We start from the raw sequence: 23,538 nt of genomic DNA on the forward strand, positions 1-23,538 counted from the left end.
GTCACCCCCTCCCCAACCATCCCTCCCTCTATTCTTCTGTTTATTTAACAGCCATGCAGCGTAATCAGCGGGGCCTGTACGGAAGGAGGGCGGTACGGAGAGATGGAGAAATGGAGATAGATCTGGAAGTGGAAAGGCTCCGGTGTGTTTGGTGCATTTGATACGACTGCTTTCATCTCTGGGACCCCAATCTACACCGTAAAATCAGTTTTTATTGAACTCTGAGAGTGTGCGAATAGACTCCATTCGTGCACTCTCAGACTAGTTACAGACCCATAAAAGGTCCATTTGGACCCCTGGTGGTTCCCAGACCCAACCCTGAGAAACAGCGGTCTAATCGGAACCAAACCAGGGTGAGGGGGTGGTGGAAGGCGAGGGCGAGGACACGAGTGGAAGTTAAGGGGACCAAAGATGAGAGGAAGAGCGAGTCCGGAGAGGAGGGATGTGGTGGAGGTCTGTTTAAAAGCCACTGTCACGGGACAACACAGAGGCTTTGTGTGTGTCGGGAGCATCCGGTTCGCAAACAAACAATCAAATGCTGTTTATGCCACTGTGGACGATTTAGTCCATCATTCCCAGGAAAGATGACACTGTCGTGTGAGAACACGCTATGCAGCCTGTGCTCCAGCCTACTGAGACCTTCAGAAAACCACTGCTTTGGCGGTTGCACTTAAAATAAACTACATGAGCTGAATAACTGGACGAACAGCATACTGTAACCCAAGCAGAAAAGAAAACTCAAACTCTTTCTATCACAGATCAAACTGTAAACATCTATGGTATGTGTCCACTGATCTATGCTGTGCCATGCAGTCCCCAGTCTGGGTGTTCCCGTGTGCTTCCCCATTAGTATAGGGGACTCCCTTGCCGCCAGCTGCCTCAAAGCACCACAGAGGTATCACATCTCCTCCTCTCCCTCGTTAATTAGGACAATTAAGAGATTTACAGGACAGATGGATGGAAATCCAGCTGGCTGTGCAGCCTGCCCCCAGAGGAATGTTTCTGATCGTGTAGGGCTGTGTGAGAGCCATTACATTAAGCCACATGGTGGGGCTCTGGCTCCCTCTTGTGGCTGCTGATGGATATTGTTGGTTAATGTTGGTCAATGGATGTAGTCAGAGATATGAAGCCAAGTTTTGGTCCAGTGACTGGACAATAGCATGATTTCTGTTTTTCCACAGCTTTATCTAGCGACAGAGGTAGCTGTCGATTAAGATGACACAGAGGGGTTGCACAAGTTGTAGTCTTATAGAATAAGATCAATTAAATGTAGCAAGCTACACAAACAAGCTACACAAACAAAATAATGTGAGTTATGGTAAAAAGTTACAAATAGAAAAACAAAATGGTTGTGCAATTTAATCTTACAAGTGGTCACAAACATTTTGTCAAATAAATCACATGCTATAGCTATTAAGTCCATATTGTTTGGTTGTGCAAAGAGAATCTGCAAAACTCTGTGTTAATTTTGGCAGCTAATTTAGATTTAGTCTGTCTTACTCTTTTGGACAATTCTTTCAGTCGACGAAAACTCAAAAGGTTTTTGTCATTAGTTTTAGTTGAAATAATAATAAATAAAAGAGAATGTCTAAACCAATTCAGTTAGGCCAACACGGGTATAGGATTTAAGATATGACTGTGCTGTACAGTACAGTATTATCATAAAATATATCACATTTTGAAGATTCAAATGATGGGGGATAACACAATACAACACAAGCCTATTATATATTCACATCATCGTGTGTTACAATATTTTCACAAAATACTTTATGCATTTTTAGCCTTGTGATTTTTCTAAGCAATGGCCAAAATGATAATGTACCTACAGTATACTGTGCTGGATTTCCTCGCGACATCACTGTCAATACGGAAGAAGATAAAGACGTACCGTGCACCACAAACAACCCAACAACCCAACAACAGTCCTTATGTCACTTAAATACCCTTGGGGAACGTACAGCAACCGTTTTTATATAAAGCTCTATGACAGCAACAGGTCTGAAAAGCTACATTTATCGCATTTGTTTCACTCAAACATGGGTCAATATATGACACAGCAATGATATGATACACATATACCGTTCCCTCTTACAACTCACTACCTTCAATGGCAGACACAACACAACATACAAACTGGATTTAAACGGATTCACATCAGCATTCAATTCCAGAGCCAGAAACAGTCGCTGAACAGTTGGGCCATTGGGTCCCAAAATGACAGCAATAGTAAAACAGCTTGAATCACATTAGAACACACAGCATACAACACATTTACAAGCAGCAGCAAAGACAATTTAAAAAAGCTCCTACCTTGAGGCGTCTTCTGCTTGACTTCATCAATTGTATAAGTGATGGCCAAGGTCAAACTTGACCAGATGTCCAGCTCAATGTTGTGCAGGCCAGTAGGTAGGGAAGAACACCATAAGCCTTGAGTGAAGAAAGAAAGCAAGAAAGAAAGAAAGAAAGAAAGAAATTGAAGTGACCAAGAGCCACATATGTATAAGGTACCTTGTCACAACAACTCACTATACCTTCAACAGTAGCCACAACATACACAGCCTAGTATACGTATGCTGTAACTTGTCACAACACACACAGCCTGGTGTAAGTACACTATACTGTAACAACATACATACTGTACCCAGTATTCCAGAGTCAGGTACAGTCACTGAACATGATTCATTGCCATACAGTCAATGACGCTGCAGCAAAGTTAGTTGCCATCAAAAAAGTACTCAACTTTATTTGTCATTTGCTTTTCCAAATGATATACTGACGCTCAACAATCTCTATATTGTGCAGGGGGATATGAGCACACCCTTTATATTTTTATATTTTATTTTGCATGAATATAATTTAGTATTTTACATGTATGTTTTTATTACTGTAAATTGTGTAATTATTACTGTTGAACTGCACTTACAAAAGAAAATGCTAATGCTAATGCCTAGATTGAGCAGAGTACACATACAGTAGACATTATGTAGATGTGTCAAGTGACAAATCATGCTTCTTCCAGCTCAGAAACATTGCTAAAATCAATTCCGCCTTTTGGCGGATCATTTGCAGACCTTGAAAAATGCATTCATGCTTTCATTTCATCAAACAAATGAATTGGCTATAATAGTAAACATGTTTCTCTTCCCTACTACACATATTGATTAAAACACATTATAAAAGAACTACACTAGAAACCAGACTGGCTATGCCTTGAAATGAGAGATTAAATAGAAATCTATATGTGCTTCGACACTCCAACTAAACATTGTGTATTTAGGCAATAAAAGTATATAGGACCCAATGCATACAGCACCTCCAAGCACCAATTAATATCACTCACACAATATCACAACACACCAATATCTCTCTCTCTCTCTCTCTCTCTCTCTCTCTCTCTCTCTCTCTCTCTCTCTCTCTCTCTCTCTCTCTCTCTCTCTCTCTCTCTCTCTCTCTCTCTCTCTCTCTCTCTCTCTCTCTCTCTCTCTCGAGCACGCACGCACGCACGCACACACACACACACACACACACACACACACACACACACACACACACACACACACACACACACACACACACAAACTCAACTCACCAGAATAAACACAGTTGGAAAGAAAACGAACAAAGCAGCGACTCTACTCTTCCATGCATGAGGTGCGTGGGACCATAGAGTTAGGGTGGGACATTACAAAGTTCTTTATTTCACTCTTTTTTACTTCCAAACACCACGGAGCTAGCTTGCTAGAGACCTCTGTCTGTTTCGGTCTGTTTACAAATCAGGTGTGTGAAGGAAGGGGGCGGGCCAACTGGAGGATTTTAAAGAACCCGCGTAAAGCCTGCTTAGGGAGTGTCTACCAATAACCTGCATTCACAGTGTCTACTTTCTAGGAAGTATCTGACAATAACACATTATGTTGTGTCTCAATTTATTGTTTTTAAATTATATATTTTTTAAAGACTATATTGCCCCTTTGGATCTTGCGCACAAATGACAAGCAAGCACACTTTATATTAATGAATTAACAACTAGATAAAGACTTTGTTCAATTGTACCAAACAAAGAGAACACAGTCAAGTTTGAATCCCAGGCGGGCATTACGTATGTATTTATTTATTTAACTGAAAAGTTATATGGAATGACATCACTTCAACCTAGTCTCGGTGGCATAGGCCTAGACACATTTATTATTTCATTTTCATGTTCAGATTATTAGAATCACACATTCCCCCCTTGGAGTAGGCCTGAGTATAGTAAAGTGTAATGCATTGTTTTAAATGATTCTCAAATGTGCATTGTTCTTTATAGTCCATATTTGTTTCAATTTTAGGTCAGGGGAACTTTACACTCATTCAGCATGTCAAGCATTCTTTTAATTTACTATGATACGATCTAAGATAAGCAACTCTGGGTTATTCACTTCACTTCTCTAATCAGTACACGTCAGAGGTGATTTCTTTAGCTTGCATTGTATTTCAAGTTAACATAAAAAAAACTATGATTCGTCATAGTTTTTTTAGTCGACAAAATGAACACTGGATGAGACAGAGGGGTTACACAAGTTGTAGTCTGTAGATCAATTAAATGTAGCAAGGTACACAAACAAAATAATATGGGTATGGTAAAAACAAATAGAAAAAATGGTTGCAGAATTGAATCTCACAAGTGCTCACAAACATTTACACATTTAAAAGTACAAAGCACTAATGATAAATGGAAATGTTTGAAAGTTTGAGATTTTGTCAAATTAAATCACATGATATTAAATCCATACTGTTTTGTTTTGCAATGAGAATCTGCATAAATAAAACATTAACATTGTTATTGAATGAAAAGCTAACTATTACCACACTGTGAACAATTGAGAAACAGCATTAATTGACAAAAAAACATCTTGACTAGCCTTTGTCAGTGTTCCTTCCTATTTCATCCTTCCGTTGAATCATTGCCCTGAGACTTGGGAGCATTGCTCAATGCGAGTCAAACGTTTGAGTCAAGTTTTCAAACTGCATAGTATAAAAGAATGCTGTCTCTGGACGGTAAATGTTATGCCGACCCCTCTCATATTTTATTTGAAGAACATCATCTTTTGCCATCAAACATGACTTAGGGCGGATTCACACTGCGGCCTTAGAACCAGCCTTGAGGCTGGTAGGAAGGAATACCTGGGAAGGAATTGGTAAAGCGTGTGCACTTTGTGAGAAGTTTTATAAGGTTTTCAATAGGGGGTGAGTCTAACTTGTTTGCAATGTTTTTTAAAAAGCTATACCCTTACCTAATACCATTCCAAAAATCTAAAACTTCTCACAAAGTACACTTATAATAGATGCTAGCTTTACCAATTCCTTCCCAGGTATTCCTTCCAACCAGCCTCAAGGCTGGTTCAAGGCCGCAGTGTGAATCCGCCCTTAGAGTCCCACAGGCGTGACTGAAGACTGCAGAACGCCTTTGTCCATCTATCAAACTGTTAAATAGAATCTGGGTTCTAATATAAGTAGGCCTCAGTATTCCTGTGTGGACTAAGCACGTAATGATTAAATAGAGGCACTGCAGCCACATAATAATGTCTGATATAGTATTTATTTTGTTGTTTGGTTAAGTTTTGTTATGTGAAACAATGTACTTCCTGGGACGCAAGACACATTTCAGAAGATTTATCCTGATAATGAAGTGAAACCCAGTCAAATCTAAATGTAAAGAAAACAATCAACAGGGCTTATACTTACTATTTACACAATTGTAAAATAGCTTACACCAAAGGCTTTCTGGCTCAGTTATTGCAAAAAAAAAAAATCTTCTCAAATGGGTGTAGCTAATAGTACCCCATGATTACTTTGTGGCACTCCTGGGTTCTTTTATTCCAAGTTGAATCTGGAAAATATATGCATGTATGAAGAACCATATAATGTATATGCCATATATTTTAATATAACAAATTGCCAATATAATATACGTCAGCCACCCACCAGTTGCCATCTAGCTCTGCATCATTTTTTAAATCTTGTATAATTGAGCTTTGAATATTAAAGCAAATAAAATAAAAAAACAAATAGATAAGTGGCCAAAAAAAGAAAAGAAAAGAAAATCAATTCAAAGCCAAACATTTGTCAGGAAGCATGTTTTGTGCTGGTGAAGGGGTCACTCAGCTGAAAACATATTGTAGCAGGGGTACACACTGTACCCACTAGTACACAAATTTGAGAACCACTGCTCTGGTAACTCAGCAACCTACAGCTCTGTGATTGGCTCAGAGTCTCTGTAACGTTGGGAGCCATTCTTTAGCCACGCTCTACAAACAAAAGACAAAATCATTATTCAATTCCAGTGAAGGCAGTTGAGTGTTACTGATATGCCCAATGAGACCACGTCTTATAAATAAATACTCACATTGACAAGCTGCCCGTTTTAAGTTTCATGCCTGTGGAAAGAGAAGGTATAGCGATGAAATAAAAAATGGGGAAACATTAACAGACTTCTTAAATCAAACAAACCTTATTGTTAGTCGTACTCACGTCTTAATTGCCATGTAATTGCTATGGCAACAATTACCACCAATGCCACCACTGGAACCACCCATGCAACCACATTACCAGCATGGCTCTTGTCACCACTCGTCTAGCAAAGAAAAATAACAGAAATGATTAGAGCCAGACCGACATAGCGGTCTGGTCAATATATATCGGCCATTATTTGACTTTTTTTTGTCAGCAATTATGCATCCAATATGTCTGTTTTTACCCACTTTCAACCTGGCATCCCTATTTTGGGCATGTCATTATATAAAACTTACAGATCTACCGTACAAGCTTACAGCGTGTTTTGCTGCAACGCGTTGTGAGCTTGTAGATAAAGGCTATTTTACTATAAGGCTAAATTTACGTTAGACCTGCAGTGGAGAGCTGACCAACAGTTTCATTTCCTTCCTTCTCTAAGGAGCGTTAAGAGCAGAACATCCAGCTTCCAGAATTGGACATTTCCTGAAACTGTCCGCCTCCTTAACACTAACATTATAGCACTGCAGGCCACCCGGCCACATGGTTCAATCATTGTGCAATAGGGCAGAAGATTTTAAAGCTCTTGAAGCACTTTAACTAGTGGGCCATTTGACATTGATGCTAATTTCCCTACACATGCTAGTGTTTTATCAATAGCATTCATGTTGGATTTTATTATTATTATTTTAAACCCCCCCCCCTGCTTTCTTTCAGATAGGTCAGTATAGAGAAACAGGAAACCAAGGAGAGATCGGAGAAACGGAAGGGGACGGATTCAACCCCAGGTACTCACGGTCACTAGTATGTGCAACTGTCTGTTTGTTGTATGTTTTTATGTTCATTGAATGGGTTGGATATTGAATACTTTTTTAATGTATTATGTGTTTTTATGAGAGAGTGTTTTTCTGTCTTTTATGTGAGCAGTTTTTAGCCGCATGCTGAAAAGCATAGCGGCTCTGTATTCAGTCTGACTCTGACCCGACAGATTTCCGACATGTTTTCATGTTTGCAACACTTTCTTTGCGTGATTGGCTGTCGTTTAAGCCAATGGGATACTCGTCCTCCCAAGCTATGGGACTAGACACGCCTCTCTCAGTGGATTCGTCTGAGCGCTAGCCGAATTTGGCTAATAGTTAGCTTGTATGCTTGTATGATGTTACTAACTGTTTTTAGCCAAACGCGGTAATGTCCACTCTCCATTAGTTCTCGACGCAAGTTGCGTTATTAATCCCGTAATTTTCATGTATTGTACATCCCAAAATCAAATGTATTAACCATGTGAGAGAGAGTAAAAAAAAAGCGATTCTGGGCGAGGTAAACAGAACACTCGCCCCAAAACACACTCACCCCCATTCATTTCGCGGACAGAGGCCGCCGGATTAGACCCGGGCGAGTGTGTTTGGGGACGAGCGTTCTTGTAATCCATTTCCGCATATGTAGCCATGGTTCACATTCATGTTTCAGGGCTACTGCCTTCCGCATGATGCATCCATATCAAGGGCCCTTTTAATACAAAAACCCACGGCAATTTCGGTCTACAGTACACCAGCCTTCAACAATAGTGTACATTCAGTGGTCAGGTTCGTTCAGAAATCAATTGAAGAACGCAGGAGCGAGTTTTCCATATATAGCAAGCCACGCGCGAGAACGTGCATACACGCAGTACACTACACATGTGTCGTTGTTGACGTTTTCAGATGGTTTTAATTTGAAGGTATAACAGGCTGTTGAATGTGTTTTTGTGAGTTACGATAACTGACCGGTGTGCTCTATGCCGTCGTGTTGTGTTAAGTTACACAAGTGGCAGAAACGGTGCTTTCTGATTTTCACAATACAATGTAATCCACCCGCGTTTAGTTCAGTATTATAAAAGTGTTCACCCAACGCGTGTAAACTTAAGCTAATAGGTTAACAACAGTCTCGAGTCGGTCTCAAACAGTCAGGGGGGGGGGGGGAGACAAAGACTCGGTCGAGAGAGGCAGAGAAATGCAGACGATGCATCACATTGCACAGAGGTGCGTGAGCAAGATAAGGATTTAACTTCATTTAAATCAGCACAGTGTAAGCACAGTGTAAGTTAATGTCCGCTGCCGTCAGCGCCATCTTCATAATAGATACATATATATTCAGAACAGAATAATAATATTAAAAATATTTAATAAAACAAAAAATCGAAAATCTTCTTTTCTTTTTTTTCGGGTTTTGGGCCTAACATGATGGCAATAGTCGGGTTCGGGCCGAGCCCCGGGCCGGCCCAGTCGGGCCCAGTTAGGGCCGAGCCTTCATTTTCAGGCCCGTTGAGAACTCTATAAATGATTAGTAGCCTTAAAGCTACTATTTCAATACTATTATTATTTTGCCTATACTGTGTGGCTCGCTGTGCATCACTCTGATTGCATCTTTCATTCATTCTGCAACGTGTTAATTGTCCATCACCTGACAACCATTAGCTGTCTTTTGTCATCTTCATTTCTTTATAGTTAAATGTTGTGTTGTTGACAAGATTGGGGCCAAAAAAGCCTGCCGCATGCGGCTTTATTATGACTTGTCATTCTTGTTTTTTATGTAAAGGGAAGGGTTTGTTTTGTAAATGTAACTTTTTGTACTGCTATTAATCTGAACAGGGTTATAAAAAGCTCACTAAGACAAATTTCATTCAACCATGTTGATATGGCAATGAAGAATTGAATATCGATGTATTTTTTTTCCCCCTTTTTTTTTTTTTTTTTCCACAAGGGCACACAAGGGTTCCATTTGGCTTCATACTTACAGCAGCCTGGGTGTCAGTGGATGTTGTTGTTGAGAGCTGCCCCCCCTCATGACCTACAGAGTGCAGACAACAAGAAGTGTTTCCGAGGAAGTTTACAACATACGTGCCGCTTAACAAAGATTACACAAGCTGCATAGCTAGAATGGGTAAAAAAAAAAGAAACGGTATAGAGTACACATATATGTGGTGGTCTTATGGAAGTGAAACTGTTTTGTTAGAGGTTGCTTTACTTCTTCATTTTTAACCACATGAATCCAGCATCATAATCATGGCCATGTCATAATAGGCATTTAGCTGCAACACGTTGTGAGCTTGTAGTATTTTCTGTGAAGAGATTTGGTGTTGAAGCAAAAAAAGGAGGGGACCAAGTATAGACCCCTTGGGACAAAGTGTAGACCCTTACTTTGTTGACCTCAGTCAACAAAGTATATAGAATTTAAGTTTAAAATATATGTATACCTGTAGTTGTTGTAGTTGTAGGTGTAGTTGTAGCTGTAATTGTAGCTGTCCCTAAATGTAGAGGGAGATAGAAAAGGAAACATGCTTAATTTATACACCATCGTACGTCAAAGTGTAACGTTTTCACGCTCTCATTTGCATCCAACATTGAATCAAACTTACTGTACGTCTTGTTAAAGTACAAAAAAAGTTCAAATTAATTTTAAATTGCCAGAACCTCCACAAGTACTGTAGATAAACAATATGAGATGTATAGTTTGTCTTATAATATAAGACAAACAAACAAACAAACAAACACATAATTGTTGGAGTCCATTAAAACTAGACCTGCTGTTTCACTGATGGTAACTGTCAGGACATTACTAGGGTCGCTCAGGCCCACATTGTTCCTGGCAAACATGCGGATGTTGTAGGTGGCAGGATGTGTCTCTAATACAGTGGTCTCTGTCCAGTTGGGGCTGATGTCTCCGAAAAGCTTTGTGGAATCCCAGGAGGCTGTGGTATGAAACGTTCACACGCACTCAATGCTACACACCATAGTAACATCCAGGTTCAGCTGGCTATATCGACAGCATTCTTTAAAGAAAAACGATTATTTTGAGCATTTATTATTTTCTCACACCGTTTAGGGTTTTGTACTCCAGCTCATAAGAAGTGATGGGGCTCCCTCCATCGAACCCAGCAGACCAGTGGAGAGTGACAGTTTTATGTTTAACTTCTATTAACTCCACCAGTGGGGGGTCAGGGCATACTAGAAGATACAAATAGAAAGTTAAGATAATGATTGATGATTCATGCAGTTTTTTTTTTTTAGATTAAGAATATTTAAAAGTGTAAAACCTAAAACGTGTGTACCTGGGGGGAGGCTTGCAGTGGTTTCTTCCCACCAGGCTGTGGTAGCGAGTGTAGTCTCAGCTGTTGACGTTGAGGGAGCTTGGGAGGGATAGCAGACAATTATTACATTTTCCAATCTCTGTGAATGTCCACCTCATATATACTGAAATATAACTTGCAAAACTTAAATTTGAATCTTCACTTATGCTTTAACCCATTAAAACCGGTAAAGCATCTGTGACATTTTAGATTTTAGCTATATAGGCTACAGCAACATACGTTTTTCAGAAAACTCTTAGGATTTAGAACAGTGGTTTAGAACAGTGGTTCTCAAAAATAGCAGATGTACAGCACGTCACTTCGTGCCACGCTGCAAGCTTGTACATCTGCTATTTTTGAACATTTTAGAAAAATCTTGAAAGTGTTTGAAACCTTTTGAATTCTTTTTTAGTTTTTAACACAAAATATTTTCAGATGGGGCTTCCGTGGCCAAATACAGTACACATCATTTTGGGGGTCCTTGACACAAAAACGTTTGACAACTACTGATTTTAGAAGGCATTTGTGAAGAATCGGCTTCAGGACAGGTTAACATGTCAGTCACTGTCAAGAACCATAGAGAATAGAATCAAATAATATAGAATATATACTAGTATTTATCAATCCAGTTGTGAGGGGAGGGGAATGATGAAAGGAACCTGAAAGCGAAAAACCTGCGCTGGTCAGCTGCTGTAGTAACTTCCCTAGTTACAGTATATGCCAGTCAGGGACTTTGCAACTATTGCAAATGGACTGTAGGGGAATTCCAGAAGGACCATTGAGCTGTGAGAACTGAGAGCACGTTCGTACACGTTCCAATGACAGTAAAGCCTGCGGTACCAGAGTTGGCCACTTGTCAACTTTTGCTTCAACCAGCTCTCCCGGTCCTGGGCCTTGAGCAGGACTATGCCATTTGTTCACTCGTGGGAGTTCTTTGTTGAATATGTGAACTGTTTAAGTTTAAGTGTTGATCAAAGCCATTTTCTTGCTTTTTTTAAATATAATTAAGGCTTATTAAAAAAAATGTATTAGCCCCAGCATTCTTTGTTGCCCTTCAACAATGAGGCATGACAAGGTTCGATAAGGTTCAACAATTGTTTTCTATATTGAAACACAGGTGTCATGTATCATAATTGTGTCAACCTACCCTCATCCAGTGTGACGCTGACTCCAGGGGCTGAAGGCCCTATCCCAGCATTTGTTTTAGCCTGAATAAGAACATTGTACTGGGTGGATGGCTTCAGATTGTTCAAGATGACACTTTCCAGCTCCTGTGTGGCTGTCCGACTAAGGTGGTGCCACCTCCCGTACTGTCTGCTCACTGAGTCATACTCCCTGTAGCTAATGCTGTAGCTTCGGAGAACCCCGTTATGAAGGTCTGTCCTGGGAGGCTAGTTGACATAAAACATACGTTTACATTTTTAGAACAGTAAAATATTTCATGAGACAAGCTTTTCAGTCTCATCCTTCTACCATGACATGTCAGAAGTTATGAACGACAATGTTTTAATCAATATCTGATCTTGACCGTTGACCTTTGTCAGATATCGAGTTAGAGATCTAATACATGAAATTTCATTGCCTCATTACGATAGTTTCTCAATCAGCTTGCGGCTCAACAAATTATTTACTTTACTTACTTTCCAAAGGACTTTTATACTGCGAGAAGAAAGAGCATCAAGGCGTATATCCAGTGGAGGACCTTCCGGTGCTACAAGGAAACAACAAGTTTTTAAGAGGAATCTGTTCAACATTGACTTACATTCAAATCTCTTTTGAAAGAGGAATCGGAACATCTTTATCAGATATACAAGTTATACCTGCTTCTTTGGTGGTGACGGTAACAACATTGCTGGCTTCACTCATGCCCACATTGTTCACAGCAAACATACGGATGTTATAGGATTTAGCTGGACGCATATCAAGCAAAGTGACCTGAGTCAGCTCAGGGTTGATGTCTCCAGTTGTCACTGCAGTCTCCCAGGACGCTGCACCAAGAGAATCAACATGATAACACACCAATAGCGTGTGGGCTGTGTGTAGTACAACTCGATAAGATGCTAAACCTGATGTTCAAAGCTCTTTTATGAATATGCTGGTTCATGTTGGAATATGGAGGATTATGACTAATTAATACTTCATCAAACACGTCAGACGGCACTTATTTTTAAGTTGAAAACATGACTTTTATGTCAGTTGACACATGAGTATGAAACGGTGTTTACCCATTTTGTTCTTGAAGTCGATTGTGTAGGATGTGAGGGGGCGGCCTCCATCAAATCCAGGATTCCAGCGAACAGTGACAGTCCTCTCCTTCACATCTCGTACCTCCAACCTCAACGGCCGAGGAGGCGCTGAGGGGGAAATAATGGCAAGAACATTAGTGCAAAAAAAAAGGTTAATCAAAGACTATGAAAAGAATGCAAAAAATGTTCATGTCATTAGGATATATTTAGTCCTTGAAATACTTGAATGCCAGGTTTGAAAAATTACCATGCATTTTTTAACACACAGCACATGCATTTTTCACAAACTGTGAAGGCAGTCACTGATCGTCTCACCTGGTACAACAGTCAGGGTCACCTCGTGCTTGTGGTCATTGAACCAGCCAGGTATGTCCACACGGCAGCCGTAAATCCCAGAGTCACTTTCCTGGACCTGCCGGATGGTCAAGGAAACGTGCCCCTGGTTTAAGTCACCCATGAGCAGGTAACGCTCTGACAGTCTGCTGGTCACGTCGTTCTCATCGGCCCTGATAACCTCGTTGCCACAGCCTCTGTTAGGGATGGCCCCTCGGCCCCAGCAGACAGCCAGCCTGCCATAGTACTGGGCATCATATTGGCAATTCAAGGTAACATCTTCTCCCACTGTGGCTTCCTCTGCACATGCACCACCTAAAACGGCAGAGAGATTTGTTGCTATTATGAATAGACCATTGGGACTAGGCTACAGAGAGAATTCTCAGTGGGCTGGTCTATCCATGGGTCAGTAGAGGGCTGTGTTTGTGTGTATGCATGCGTGCATGCGTGCATTTGTGCGTGCATGTGTGTGTGCGTGTGTGTGTGTGTGTGTGTGTGTGTGTGTGTGTGTGTGTGTGTGTGTGTGTGTGTGTGTGTGTGTGTGTGTGTGTGCGTGTGCACGTGCGTGTGCGTGTATAGTGAGTTTGTCCTTGGCTGACTGGCCCCACAGAGCAGTAAACCACTAGCTTGTCTCTCATCTGACAGGCCTTAATGTCCCATTGAGGACATTCACTAACTCAACATCCAGGGACCCCTTCCCCGGAGTTTCTCTGACTCCCATTTCGCAGGCTTCCATGGACTATGGACCGCCCAGCTGCAGATCGAGGGTGTGATTACTATAATACATTTTTTTAAAGTTATTTCTGGGTCCTCTGACAAGGACATGCTCGTTATTCTCTTATCAATTCCATTGGTTCTATTGTATTTTTGTTTAATGATATTTGTCAATTCATCTCACTGCTTTGTGGTTCCTGTTGGCTGCTGTACCACCCATGTGCTTGTGTGTGTGTGTGTGTGTGTGTGTGTGTGTGTGTGTGTGCGTGCGTGCGTGCGTGCGTGCGTGCGTGCGTGCGTGCGTGCGTGCGTGCGTGCGTGCGTGCGTGCGTGCGTGCGTGCGTGCGTGCGCGCGCGTGCGTGCGGGTGTGTGGGTGCACACCCAATATACAGCTGGAATAAGTCAATCTTCTGTGGTCATAGTTTAGTACTTTTTTACTAGTCTAAGTTTACACAGTTTAAGATCAGCAGCCTATAATAACCAAACTTGTGAGCCTATAGGCCATTATTTGTCATGGCTTTTTTCCAGACATAGGTGGAACAGTGTTCCATTGTCTTTTTGATCACTAATCTATTCATTAAAGCCACTAGATTTGAGTTTATATCTGCTTGAATTGGTAGGCAAGCTTTAAAAACGCCCTTGGACTGTATCAGGCTGTGCAGAGGCTGCCTGCGCAAACACAAATTAGAGAGGTGTCTGTTGCCTGGTACAGGGATCACCATGATGAGTTCAAAACAAGTGGGTTGTGCACATCCAGTTCCTTGCTGGTGCTGGACACAAAATAACAGTATAAAAGAATGGAAGTCCGCACAACAGCTTTGCTTAAAATGTCAGTGTTTTAAATAAACAAAACACTGAGGAGCAAAGCTGTTGTGCAGACTTCCATTCTTCTGAGTTTTCAGAGTTTTTATAATTGTGTTGTAAATAATAAATATTAAATAGTAAATAGTAGACTTGCTAATACCTGGTGTGGATGTGTGTATAGGCTATTTACTCTCTGGATAGACAGTCAAAAATACACATGGAAGCAAATGGAACATAATCTAATCTTGTACGCTATCTGGTGTACAGCACAGTATATAGTGCTTAAATAGTTAGGAATAGGTAAGCCACTTTTTATTTCCACATCTGAAGTGGACTGGACAAGATGTTAAATGTCAGGGCCAATTTATTTCCCCAAGTCCAGCCCTGGTTGGTAATGAGGTACATACAGTACACATGTATTATAGGCTGTAGTGCACATAAGGACAGGTGACTATTATTCACACACTGACGAAATATTTCAATCACAGTCATAACCACATTCCACTTACTCTATTTAACCACATAAACAAACCATAGCATCCCTATTCTGGGCAAGTAATAATCAGCCAAAATAGCCAAACATTTGACGAAAATACACAAGCCTTTAGCAAAAATAGCAGTATTTTCGCTATTGACATACAACAAAGTATGGGATTAAGTGGTTAAATGTACATTTGTTGAAGTGAGACGCAAATTATTATGCTGGATGTCTTACCTAGAAGAACACAAAGGATCATCTTGGACAGCCATCTGCAGCCAGCATCTGTATTCATTTTCAAGCTCTTCAGATCTCTCATCACAGAATACCTCAAAACGGTTTGACCTCACCAACCGCAAAACAACATTAAACTAAACCAGACTGGGTGGCTCAAATTTGAATCCAGTCCAAATCACATGACTGTTGCAGACACCAACAATTATGTTATGTAGAGGGGCTGTTTCCTTTTCTGTGGTTTTGGTTCCCTTTGACTCTTAGAAGAAGGAGAATGAAAGGTGCTGATAAACATGTTATCTCTTCAGCAGTGGGCAAGCAAGCTTGTGCTATGATGAACACACACACGCGCGCGCACACACACACACACACACACACACACACACACACACACACACACACACACACACACACACACACACACACACACACACACACACACACACACACACACACACACACACACACACACACACACACACACACAGAGAGAGAGAGAGAGTTAGCAAGTAGCATAAATGTACCATCCCATTTTGTCGTCTTTAAAATGAAACACACAATGATATGTTATAGTTTTTATGGTTTAAGTAAAAAGTAAAAAACACAAATACCCTGACCTAATATTTTGCCTGCTTATTTTGAATCTCTATATTATTCCTCCTACAGTATTGTACTTTGACATGCCTTTTATGTCTTTTAACGCCTCTTGTAATATAAGGCTTGACCCAAATCCCGGTATCTGTAGGCATACATAATCGTATAACTATACTTAATCACACTTAAGCTGTATAGGCAAATACAGTATGTGTTTCTGACACCATGTGCTCTCTTTTATCAAGATACTGCAGGCTCAAGGATACATGATGTCACTGTTGAAGTACTCTTCAAATCAGCCATGACTCACATAATGGCGGTCACATACAGTATATTGGCTTGAGCAAATGTATTATCTGTGTGTGTTTAATAAACTTCAGAACATCATTTAACACTAGGTGGCATCTTGTTCTATGAGCTTGGTGCTTGCTTACAGGTGAGTAATTCAACTTGGTGTCATCTTGTTCTATTAGCTCGGTGCTTGCTTACAGTTGAGTAATTCAACTGAATGAAGTCACCACCTTAATAGAGGAGAGCTCTTAGATTCACAAATAGGGGTGTCAGGAATGACTCTCGAACATGAAGTCAGTATCCTAAAGCAGGAACTCAAAACCCAAAACCAAACACAGGAGGCAAGAACAGAGGGGAACTAGAAAAAGTGCTCCTCGGAGCACAGGTCTCCGCCAGGTCAGGTAGGTTATTGTAGCCTCCTGGTGGCGCTATAATAGGCCAATGTGAAAAGGGTGGCATTTATTCTTAGGTCGTTCACGCCAATCGGACACTGCATTCATGATTTGAGGCATTTTGTTCCAAAAATGTGTTTTGCTAAATTAGACCTGCTGGTGGCGCTATAACAGGCCAATGTGAAAAAGGGTGGCATTTCTTCCTTGGCCTAGTGGGAATGTGTTTGTGAAATTTCACGGAAATTGCAAGCTGCGTTCGTGATTTGAGGCATTTTGTTCAAAACGGACCAATCCTGCAAATTTTGGAAGCGAACCTTAGCCAATGAGGATGGAATATGGGAAATCGGACAGATCCGTGTTGATTATAGAGATACTGTGTACCGATTTGCATGACGTTTGGATCAAATCTGTAGGAGTAATGTAAAAAAATGGGTTTTGCACAAATCGGCCTCCAGGTGGCGCTATAACAGGCCCATGTGAAAAATTTGAGGCAGAGGTTCTGAATTGGCATCCAGGGAGTGTGTGCACACAGTTTCACAGCGACCGGGCCAACGGTGCCAGAGATTAGCTGCTAACACACAGACAGGACACACACACGGACACACACACACACACACTCACACACGGATGGACGGAGGGTAAAATATACTTTCTCGCCATGCCTTTCGGCCTACACATGCAGGGACTAACTGGAGAGGGGCAGAGGTCATGACTGTGACAAGGGGTACAACAGATCAAACACATTGATGTAATCCATTACAAAAAAAAATAAACAATTAATAAAACAATCCTACTATAAATGTGCGAAATCTCTGTCTGTCTGTAGTTCTCGAGAAACGTCTGACTGACTTCAAACTGAGGGAGTGAGGTGCCTGGCGTCGAGTTGGTACATTTTGTGTTGGACTTTTTGTTTTGGGCTAGGCAGCAGTAACTTAAAGTAACCCCCAGTCACCATCGGTCTGGTTTATCCAAGGGCTTTTATTTGCATAGCGGTCTTAGACTGCTGAGCAAACATCTGGGTCTGCTGACTTGTTGATGTTTAGTAACCATACACTGCAGAGCTTCCTCTTGCATCACTCAAAACCACCATGCTTCATATGTCCCTAATTCTAAGTAGTCATCGATAGTAAACTATACAATCACCTGCAGAACAGAAGGCAGAATTTCATGGCAGCCCTGCTGACACAAATAGTTGTGTAATGTTAGATTGATAGCAGCACCCAGACTCTGTTTGACCTGAATGGAACACAACCAATGGTGGCACCTGACAAATCTATCAGGGAGGCAATTGTTGCAATGATGGAGACATATTCAATGGGTTAATTAAACTTCATCAGCTAGCTAACTTGACATTGTCACATTGCAATTTGATTACTTCTGGTCACAGTGGTCAGCCCACATAGCAATATCTCCAGTAACCAGCAACTCTAAGACAAAGATTTTTCAGCATGTAACTCTGCTGAACAAAAAAAAAGCTACATTGTCCAAATACCAAATGGCACCCAGGTGAGATGTTGCAGGAGCCATCTGCGTTAGCTATACAGTACAACCCAAATATCGTTGCTGTAGGGCAGAAATCGGATTGTATTTCAACTTTTGATCTCTTTTTCCCCCAGAAATGAATGCCCTACTTTGTCACACACTACGGTGTCACAGAAAAGTAGCACCAGGCTATGGGCGAGGCTTACACCCCTGCCCGACCACTTCGGTCTGCCGTCTCGGGCGACTTGTTGCCTCGTCACTCAGTGGTCCTTCTGGCCGATCTACACGGTCACAGCTTTTTCCTGTTCTAGCCCCAAAGTGGTGGAATGAACTCCCCACTGATGTCAGGACAGCAGTCACTGCCCATCTTTGGCCAGAAAACCCACCTCTTCAGGAAACACTACCCTGACCCTTCCTCCTAGCCTTGCCTACTTGTTGTCAATTATTTGTAGAGCTTTTGTTTTATTGGATCTTGTTTATTTGATACACTTATTTGTTCTAGCTCTTGCTCATTTGATTTTCCTATTTGTCTCATCTGTTTAAGAAAGTAGGAAGCTGATATATTGCACTTTTACCTTAGTGCTAGCTATATACTCTTAGTTGCTTGTTTTAGAAGAGAATGCACTTAAGACTTCTGGTGATTAGTAGTTTCACTCCCTACCTATGTTGAATGCACTTATTGTAAGTGTCTGCTAAATGACTGTAATGTAGCAAAAGCATTAAAACAATTATTCACTTTGTTGAGCCACAACTTCAAGATGAAACTCACTTAGGCCTACAGTAAGAGTCACACTGACCCAGCAGAAACTACCACACCACCCTGTGAAACAAACACAGAGTCCAAAGCCAATACACACAAGATATGGAAGGGCTCTAATATAACCAAACCAGCTCAATAGAAAGTCAAGTAGTAGAGAGTCAGAATAACACCTCATTTATCAATAGGTAGAAACCAGCACAGATCCGACCGCTGCAAACATCTCCCGACAGGGCCCACATGTGATTTATGGAACAGTCATATCACACCAATAAGAATAAGAAAGGTTGGGTGTTGATAAATGAGGCCCCAAGAGCAGTAATATAACCTACCTTGAGGACTCTCTTTACGTTCTTATGTTTACTTTATTTTCCATGTGCACAATATTGAATGTTAATGTTTAAAAGGAAAAAGAGAGAAAATATTTTTTATTCCAAGAGACATATTATGCAGTAATTGACTAATTAACTAGAAGAGAAGAATGAAGGGAAGATCAGACTCATGCAGTTAGTTCCTACGGTATATCATTTTATTGGTTATGGTACAATGACATATTGATTATGCTGCTGTAAGTAATGTTCTATAGCTCAATATTTGGATTTTTCATCGAATTAATCGATAACTGAGAATAATTTGTTTTCACTGATTTAATCGTTAACTGAGAATCATTAGTTTTCACTTTTTTTTCTCACAAGTTTTCTTTTTTAGAGATAAAGATATTTTTGGTCTTTTCTGCCTTTATTTACATGAGTACACGTTCAGAAAGGTTTAACATTTTGGGGGGTTTGCTCTCATGAAATATCAATTCATAATTCATTAGAATTTCCCACTCCACTGCTGCCATCAAAACAATAGGTTTAGTGCTTAACCTCAGAAAATAGCATAATATCATCCACATCCAAACACAAATGGAGTTATGACAGACTTGACAGTGACAAAGGACTCTGAAGACCCACCTCCCCACCCCCAAAAATTATAATAAAAATGATTTAAAAATATATGCATTCTAGAAACCAAAGTCCACTGTCATCATGATCTGAGGGATGAAGTGATGGTATTCTTTAAAAAGGCATTCTTAAAAAGGAACAACACATTGACACACTATTACAGTATTTGTGTTGAAAACCAGCAAACACATATGACATCCCACACCTAACACAGATATGTTAGAAGGCACAAACTATTTCAGAGTGTACTGTAGCTGACATTTTTGTATTAGTATTGTACATTGTATGTACATTCTAGACAATTTACAATTTAGGCATTTAGCAGACACTCTTAATCCAGGGGGATTTACAGTAAGCAATGACAACACAAGGTAATACATCAAATGCATAGAAATAGTAATCTAACAATAAACAAATGCATAAGTAAACCAAGTACCTATCACCAGCCTGTACATTGAAACTATACACACTATAGGATACCAGGTCAACAATGACCTGGCATCTGTCAACATAACATGCTATCTAAATTACATTTTAGCCTTTGCATAAGCCTGCAAGGTTGTCGAGGCTAGGGCAAGTGCTACGGGCTGAGGTCCCGAGTCTGAAGAGGTAAATCTTCAGATTACGGCAGCAGATTGGGAGTGACTCTGCAGTTCTAATTGCAATGGGGAGTTCATTCCATAGTTTGGGAGTGTGTACATTATAATATATCATAATGTATGACAGTATTGGATAATGCCAGAAATAAATCATTTGTCAAACCATTGATTCGGTCAATAATGCCTTCAGTCCACTAGGTGGCATTGTGGCTATAAAATACAGCACCAGTCCATGGTGGTGACTGTCAGGAAAAGGATCAAAGATAAAGTTATATAGAAGGCTCATGATTGAGCTAAATTCCAACTCAGCTCACAAACTATAAATTCAGGAGGACCTTTGCCAAAGCCTACAAATCAAATGCTTCTATTTCTATACAGAGTAAGGCTGCACAGCAGGGCTTTGCACGACAAAGTGTGACCTCCTATAGCATGGAATTTAACAATTTCCCCCATGAACTCAATGATACCCCCCCCCTTCAGTAGAGCTTCCCTTTCATCCAACAACACCTCGTAGACACAACACCTCTCTCGTTCACGACTGTCTGTCCATCATGCATACAGTTGGACATCTTCATATATGTTCTCAGCATGCTCAGATGTCCTTGTATTGTTCACGCGTCTTTTCCCTGTGTAGAAAAAACGTAAACATTGAGGGACATTTAATTACAATCCCCCACTGTAAGCAGTCTAAAAAGGGAAAATTATCGACCCACGCACTGCAGCTGGCTGCTTAAAGAGAACAGAGGCCTGTGCATGTTCAAACTGTAAAATCCACATGTTAAATGGCACATGAGTCACAAACTATAATCCGTTCCACTTACCAAAAACAAGGACAAGGATTATGATGATGGTGGTGCAGAAAATTGCTGCCAATCTGCCAAGGTTCCCCACCTCCAGAAAGTCTTTGAACCTTCCCTGAATTGAAGACGAATAATATTATGAATGAATGGGCCCATAATAAATCAAGCAAAGCATGTAGAATAAATAAAGTGCACTGACTTATATTTAAAAAAGAATAGAGTAGGCGACACACACACACACACACACACACACACACACACACACACACACACACACACACACACACACACAGTGGTGGACAAAGTACACAATCCCATTACAGTACTTGAGTAAAAGTATAGATACTCCTGGTCAGATATTACTTCACTACAAGTGAGTTTCTCAGTCAAGTATAGAAAAAAAATAGTTCAGTATTCGAAAGTAGATTGTCTTTTTAATATCAATGCATTGATGTATTGTTTACACAATGCATTTACAGAACCCTGTCATTCTCTGAAACCACGGATGTACTGACTTCCTTGTAGAACCTCTATGCGACACAAAGCCTAAAACTGCAGCATAGAATTCCAATCAGAGCGAGCAGTTTTTTGTTGAACTGCTCCCCCATCACCACACACACAAAAACAAACATATGCATACAAACAGAAAAAGACATACATTTGTTCATTTCACCAACATAATATATACCTGAGCTTTGACAAATTCCATCACGGGGTAGTTAGAAGTATCTGAGGTTTCTGTTCCAATTACTGGTGTTGTCAATATCTCTGTAGGGGTTTGATACGGTTGGTCACTGAAGTTTGCTTAAGATACAAAGTAATAATTGTGCAGAAAATTGTACTAGTCTGCAGTCACAATTGTTACTTTCTAAATGATTACGAGCTCACCTTGTCCTGCGACAGTGGGCAGCACGTAATCCTGTGTAATGGGTTCCTCTTCCATTGGAGCTGCTAAAAACACAAGGGTTAACCTAATGGATCAATGTTTTGAAGTTCACCTGTAGCACTAAACACAGTACTTTGAAACACTGATTTGAACATTACCTTCTACTATCAGGAGGATGTTAACTTTGATGTCATTGAACCAGCCCGGGACCTCCACCCTGCAGCCGTACATCCCAGAGTCAGTCGCATGGGCATGGACGATGGTCAAAGACACATCTCCTTCTCTCTCCCCCAGGATCTGGTACCTGGGGGACTGACGGAAATCTACAGTCCCATACCTGGAGGAGAGGACGGTGTCGGAACATTTGGATACGGGGACTTCCGCTCGTCCCCAGCACGCTGGCAGCATGCCATGAGTGTGTGTGTCGTAGCTACAGGGCAGAGTAATGTTGTGTCCATGGTTGCCAACTACTACCGAGGTAGCTTTACACACTGTGGGAGAGAACAAACACAGTCAGGTCAGATGAGGATCAGGATAGCAGTCCCAAAATCTGTACACCCACAGTCCTAACCCCCGATAAGCAAGGTCATGTTGCACAACACATTGTGAGCTTGTAGATTTGCTATTTTTGTTGTGTGACACCAGCAAACGTCTATCAGGCATAACTCTGAACCTAACACACACACACACACACACACACACACACACACACACACACACACACACACACACACACACACACACACACACACACACACACACACACACACACACACACACACACACACACACACACACACACCAACAAAAAGGTGGGCTATTGACTTACCTTTGATGAGGATAGAAATGAAAAGATAATATGAAGGATGCATGTGGGAGTCTGTAAAATACAGCAAACACTGCTGCCGATATAAACAATGATAGATTTCTGCCCACAAGCACCACCCCAACAGCGTATATAGCCTATCTGTGGTTCCTGTTCTTTACTGTTGCAAAGGAAGTTGATAAGTCGATTCTAGACATGACTAAATTTAGCTGGTCTTCAACTTCTTCAACTTCACCGTCATGCTGTTCAATACTCTGATTGCTGACCAATCCTACATTGCTATAAATGAGGTGTATGTTTTGATCATGCAAGAGACCAAATAAATTAAAAACCCTGTTAATTTCATTCAGACTGAGATGATGTTAGTATTGACTTTATTGTAAAAGTATGCTTTTTTCTATAGGAAAGTACCAACGTGACCAGAGGGAAATGACACACACTTAAACAGGAAATGTCATGGTTTCATGAGAGTCCTCGTCATACTTGAAGTTTTGGGTGCTTTCTTGGAAAGTGGATAAAAAAATAAACCATTCTGCCTGTGCACATCAAATCTGTCTCAT

General features: G+C 40.8%; 2 protein-coding genes across 5 annotated transcripts in view; both read right to left on the bottom strand.

Annotated features, from left to right (window-relative positions):
- Positions 1 to 23,118, bottom strand: part of LOC311033760 (hepatitis A virus cellular receptor 1 homolog) — a 487,428-nt gene extending 464,310 nt beyond the window's left edge. Inside the window, exons 1-6 of one of the 4 annotated variants that reach the window (XR_014599537.1) lie at positions 22,982 to 23,118; positions 22,311 to 22,643; positions 22,155 to 22,217; positions 21,955 to 22,034; positions 21,288 to 21,381; positions 20,924 to 21,092 (exon numbers count right to left, since the gene is read on the bottom strand). Coding sequence is in view for 2 of the 4 variants with exons in the window: in XM_084041405.1 (XP_083897531.1) it covers positions 21,016 to 21,092; positions 21,288 to 21,381; positions 21,955 to 22,034; positions 22,155 to 22,217; positions 22,311 to 22,643; positions 22,982 to 23,024 (690 nt within the window). In the remaining 2 variants the exon portion in view is untranslated. Of the gene's footprint in view, positions 1 to 19,457; positions 21,093 to 21,287; positions 21,382 to 21,954; positions 22,035 to 22,154; positions 22,218 to 22,310; positions 22,644 to 22,981 lie in introns of those variants that run through there. The other 3 variants (XR_014599538.1, XM_084041406.1, XM_084041405.1) reach the window with 3 other exon arrangements.
- Positions 5,428 to 15,524, bottom strand: LOC311033742 (cell adhesion molecule DSCAML1-like). Its single transcript, XM_084041368.1, has 14 exons — positions 15,408 to 15,524; positions 13,156 to 13,488; positions 12,820 to 12,948; positions 12,415 to 12,582; positions 12,235 to 12,305; positions 11,742 to 11,985; positions 10,577 to 10,654; positions 10,344 to 10,472; positions 10,049 to 10,216; positions 9,722 to 9,772; positions 9,263 to 9,315; positions 6,511 to 6,613; positions 6,386 to 6,416; positions 5,428 to 6,287 (listed from the first exon to the last, which is right to left on the bottom strand). Exons 1-14 carry the CDS (start codon positions 15,487 to 15,489, stop codon positions 6,227 to 6,229), a joined length of 1,701 nt encoding a protein of 566 aa, XP_083897494.1. The 5' UTR covers positions 15,490 to 15,524; the 3' UTR covers positions 5,428 to 6,226.
- Positions 23,119 to 23,538: the final 420 nt, after the last annotated feature.

The sequence above is a fragment of the Gymnoscopelus microlampas genome (assembly GCF_963454915.1).
Source record: "Gymnoscopelus microlampas genome assembly, chromosome: 18".
In the NCBI taxonomy this organism is placed as follows: domain Eukaryota; kingdom Metazoa; phylum Chordata; class Actinopteri; order Myctophiformes; family Myctophidae; genus Gymnoscopelus; species Gymnoscopelus microlampas.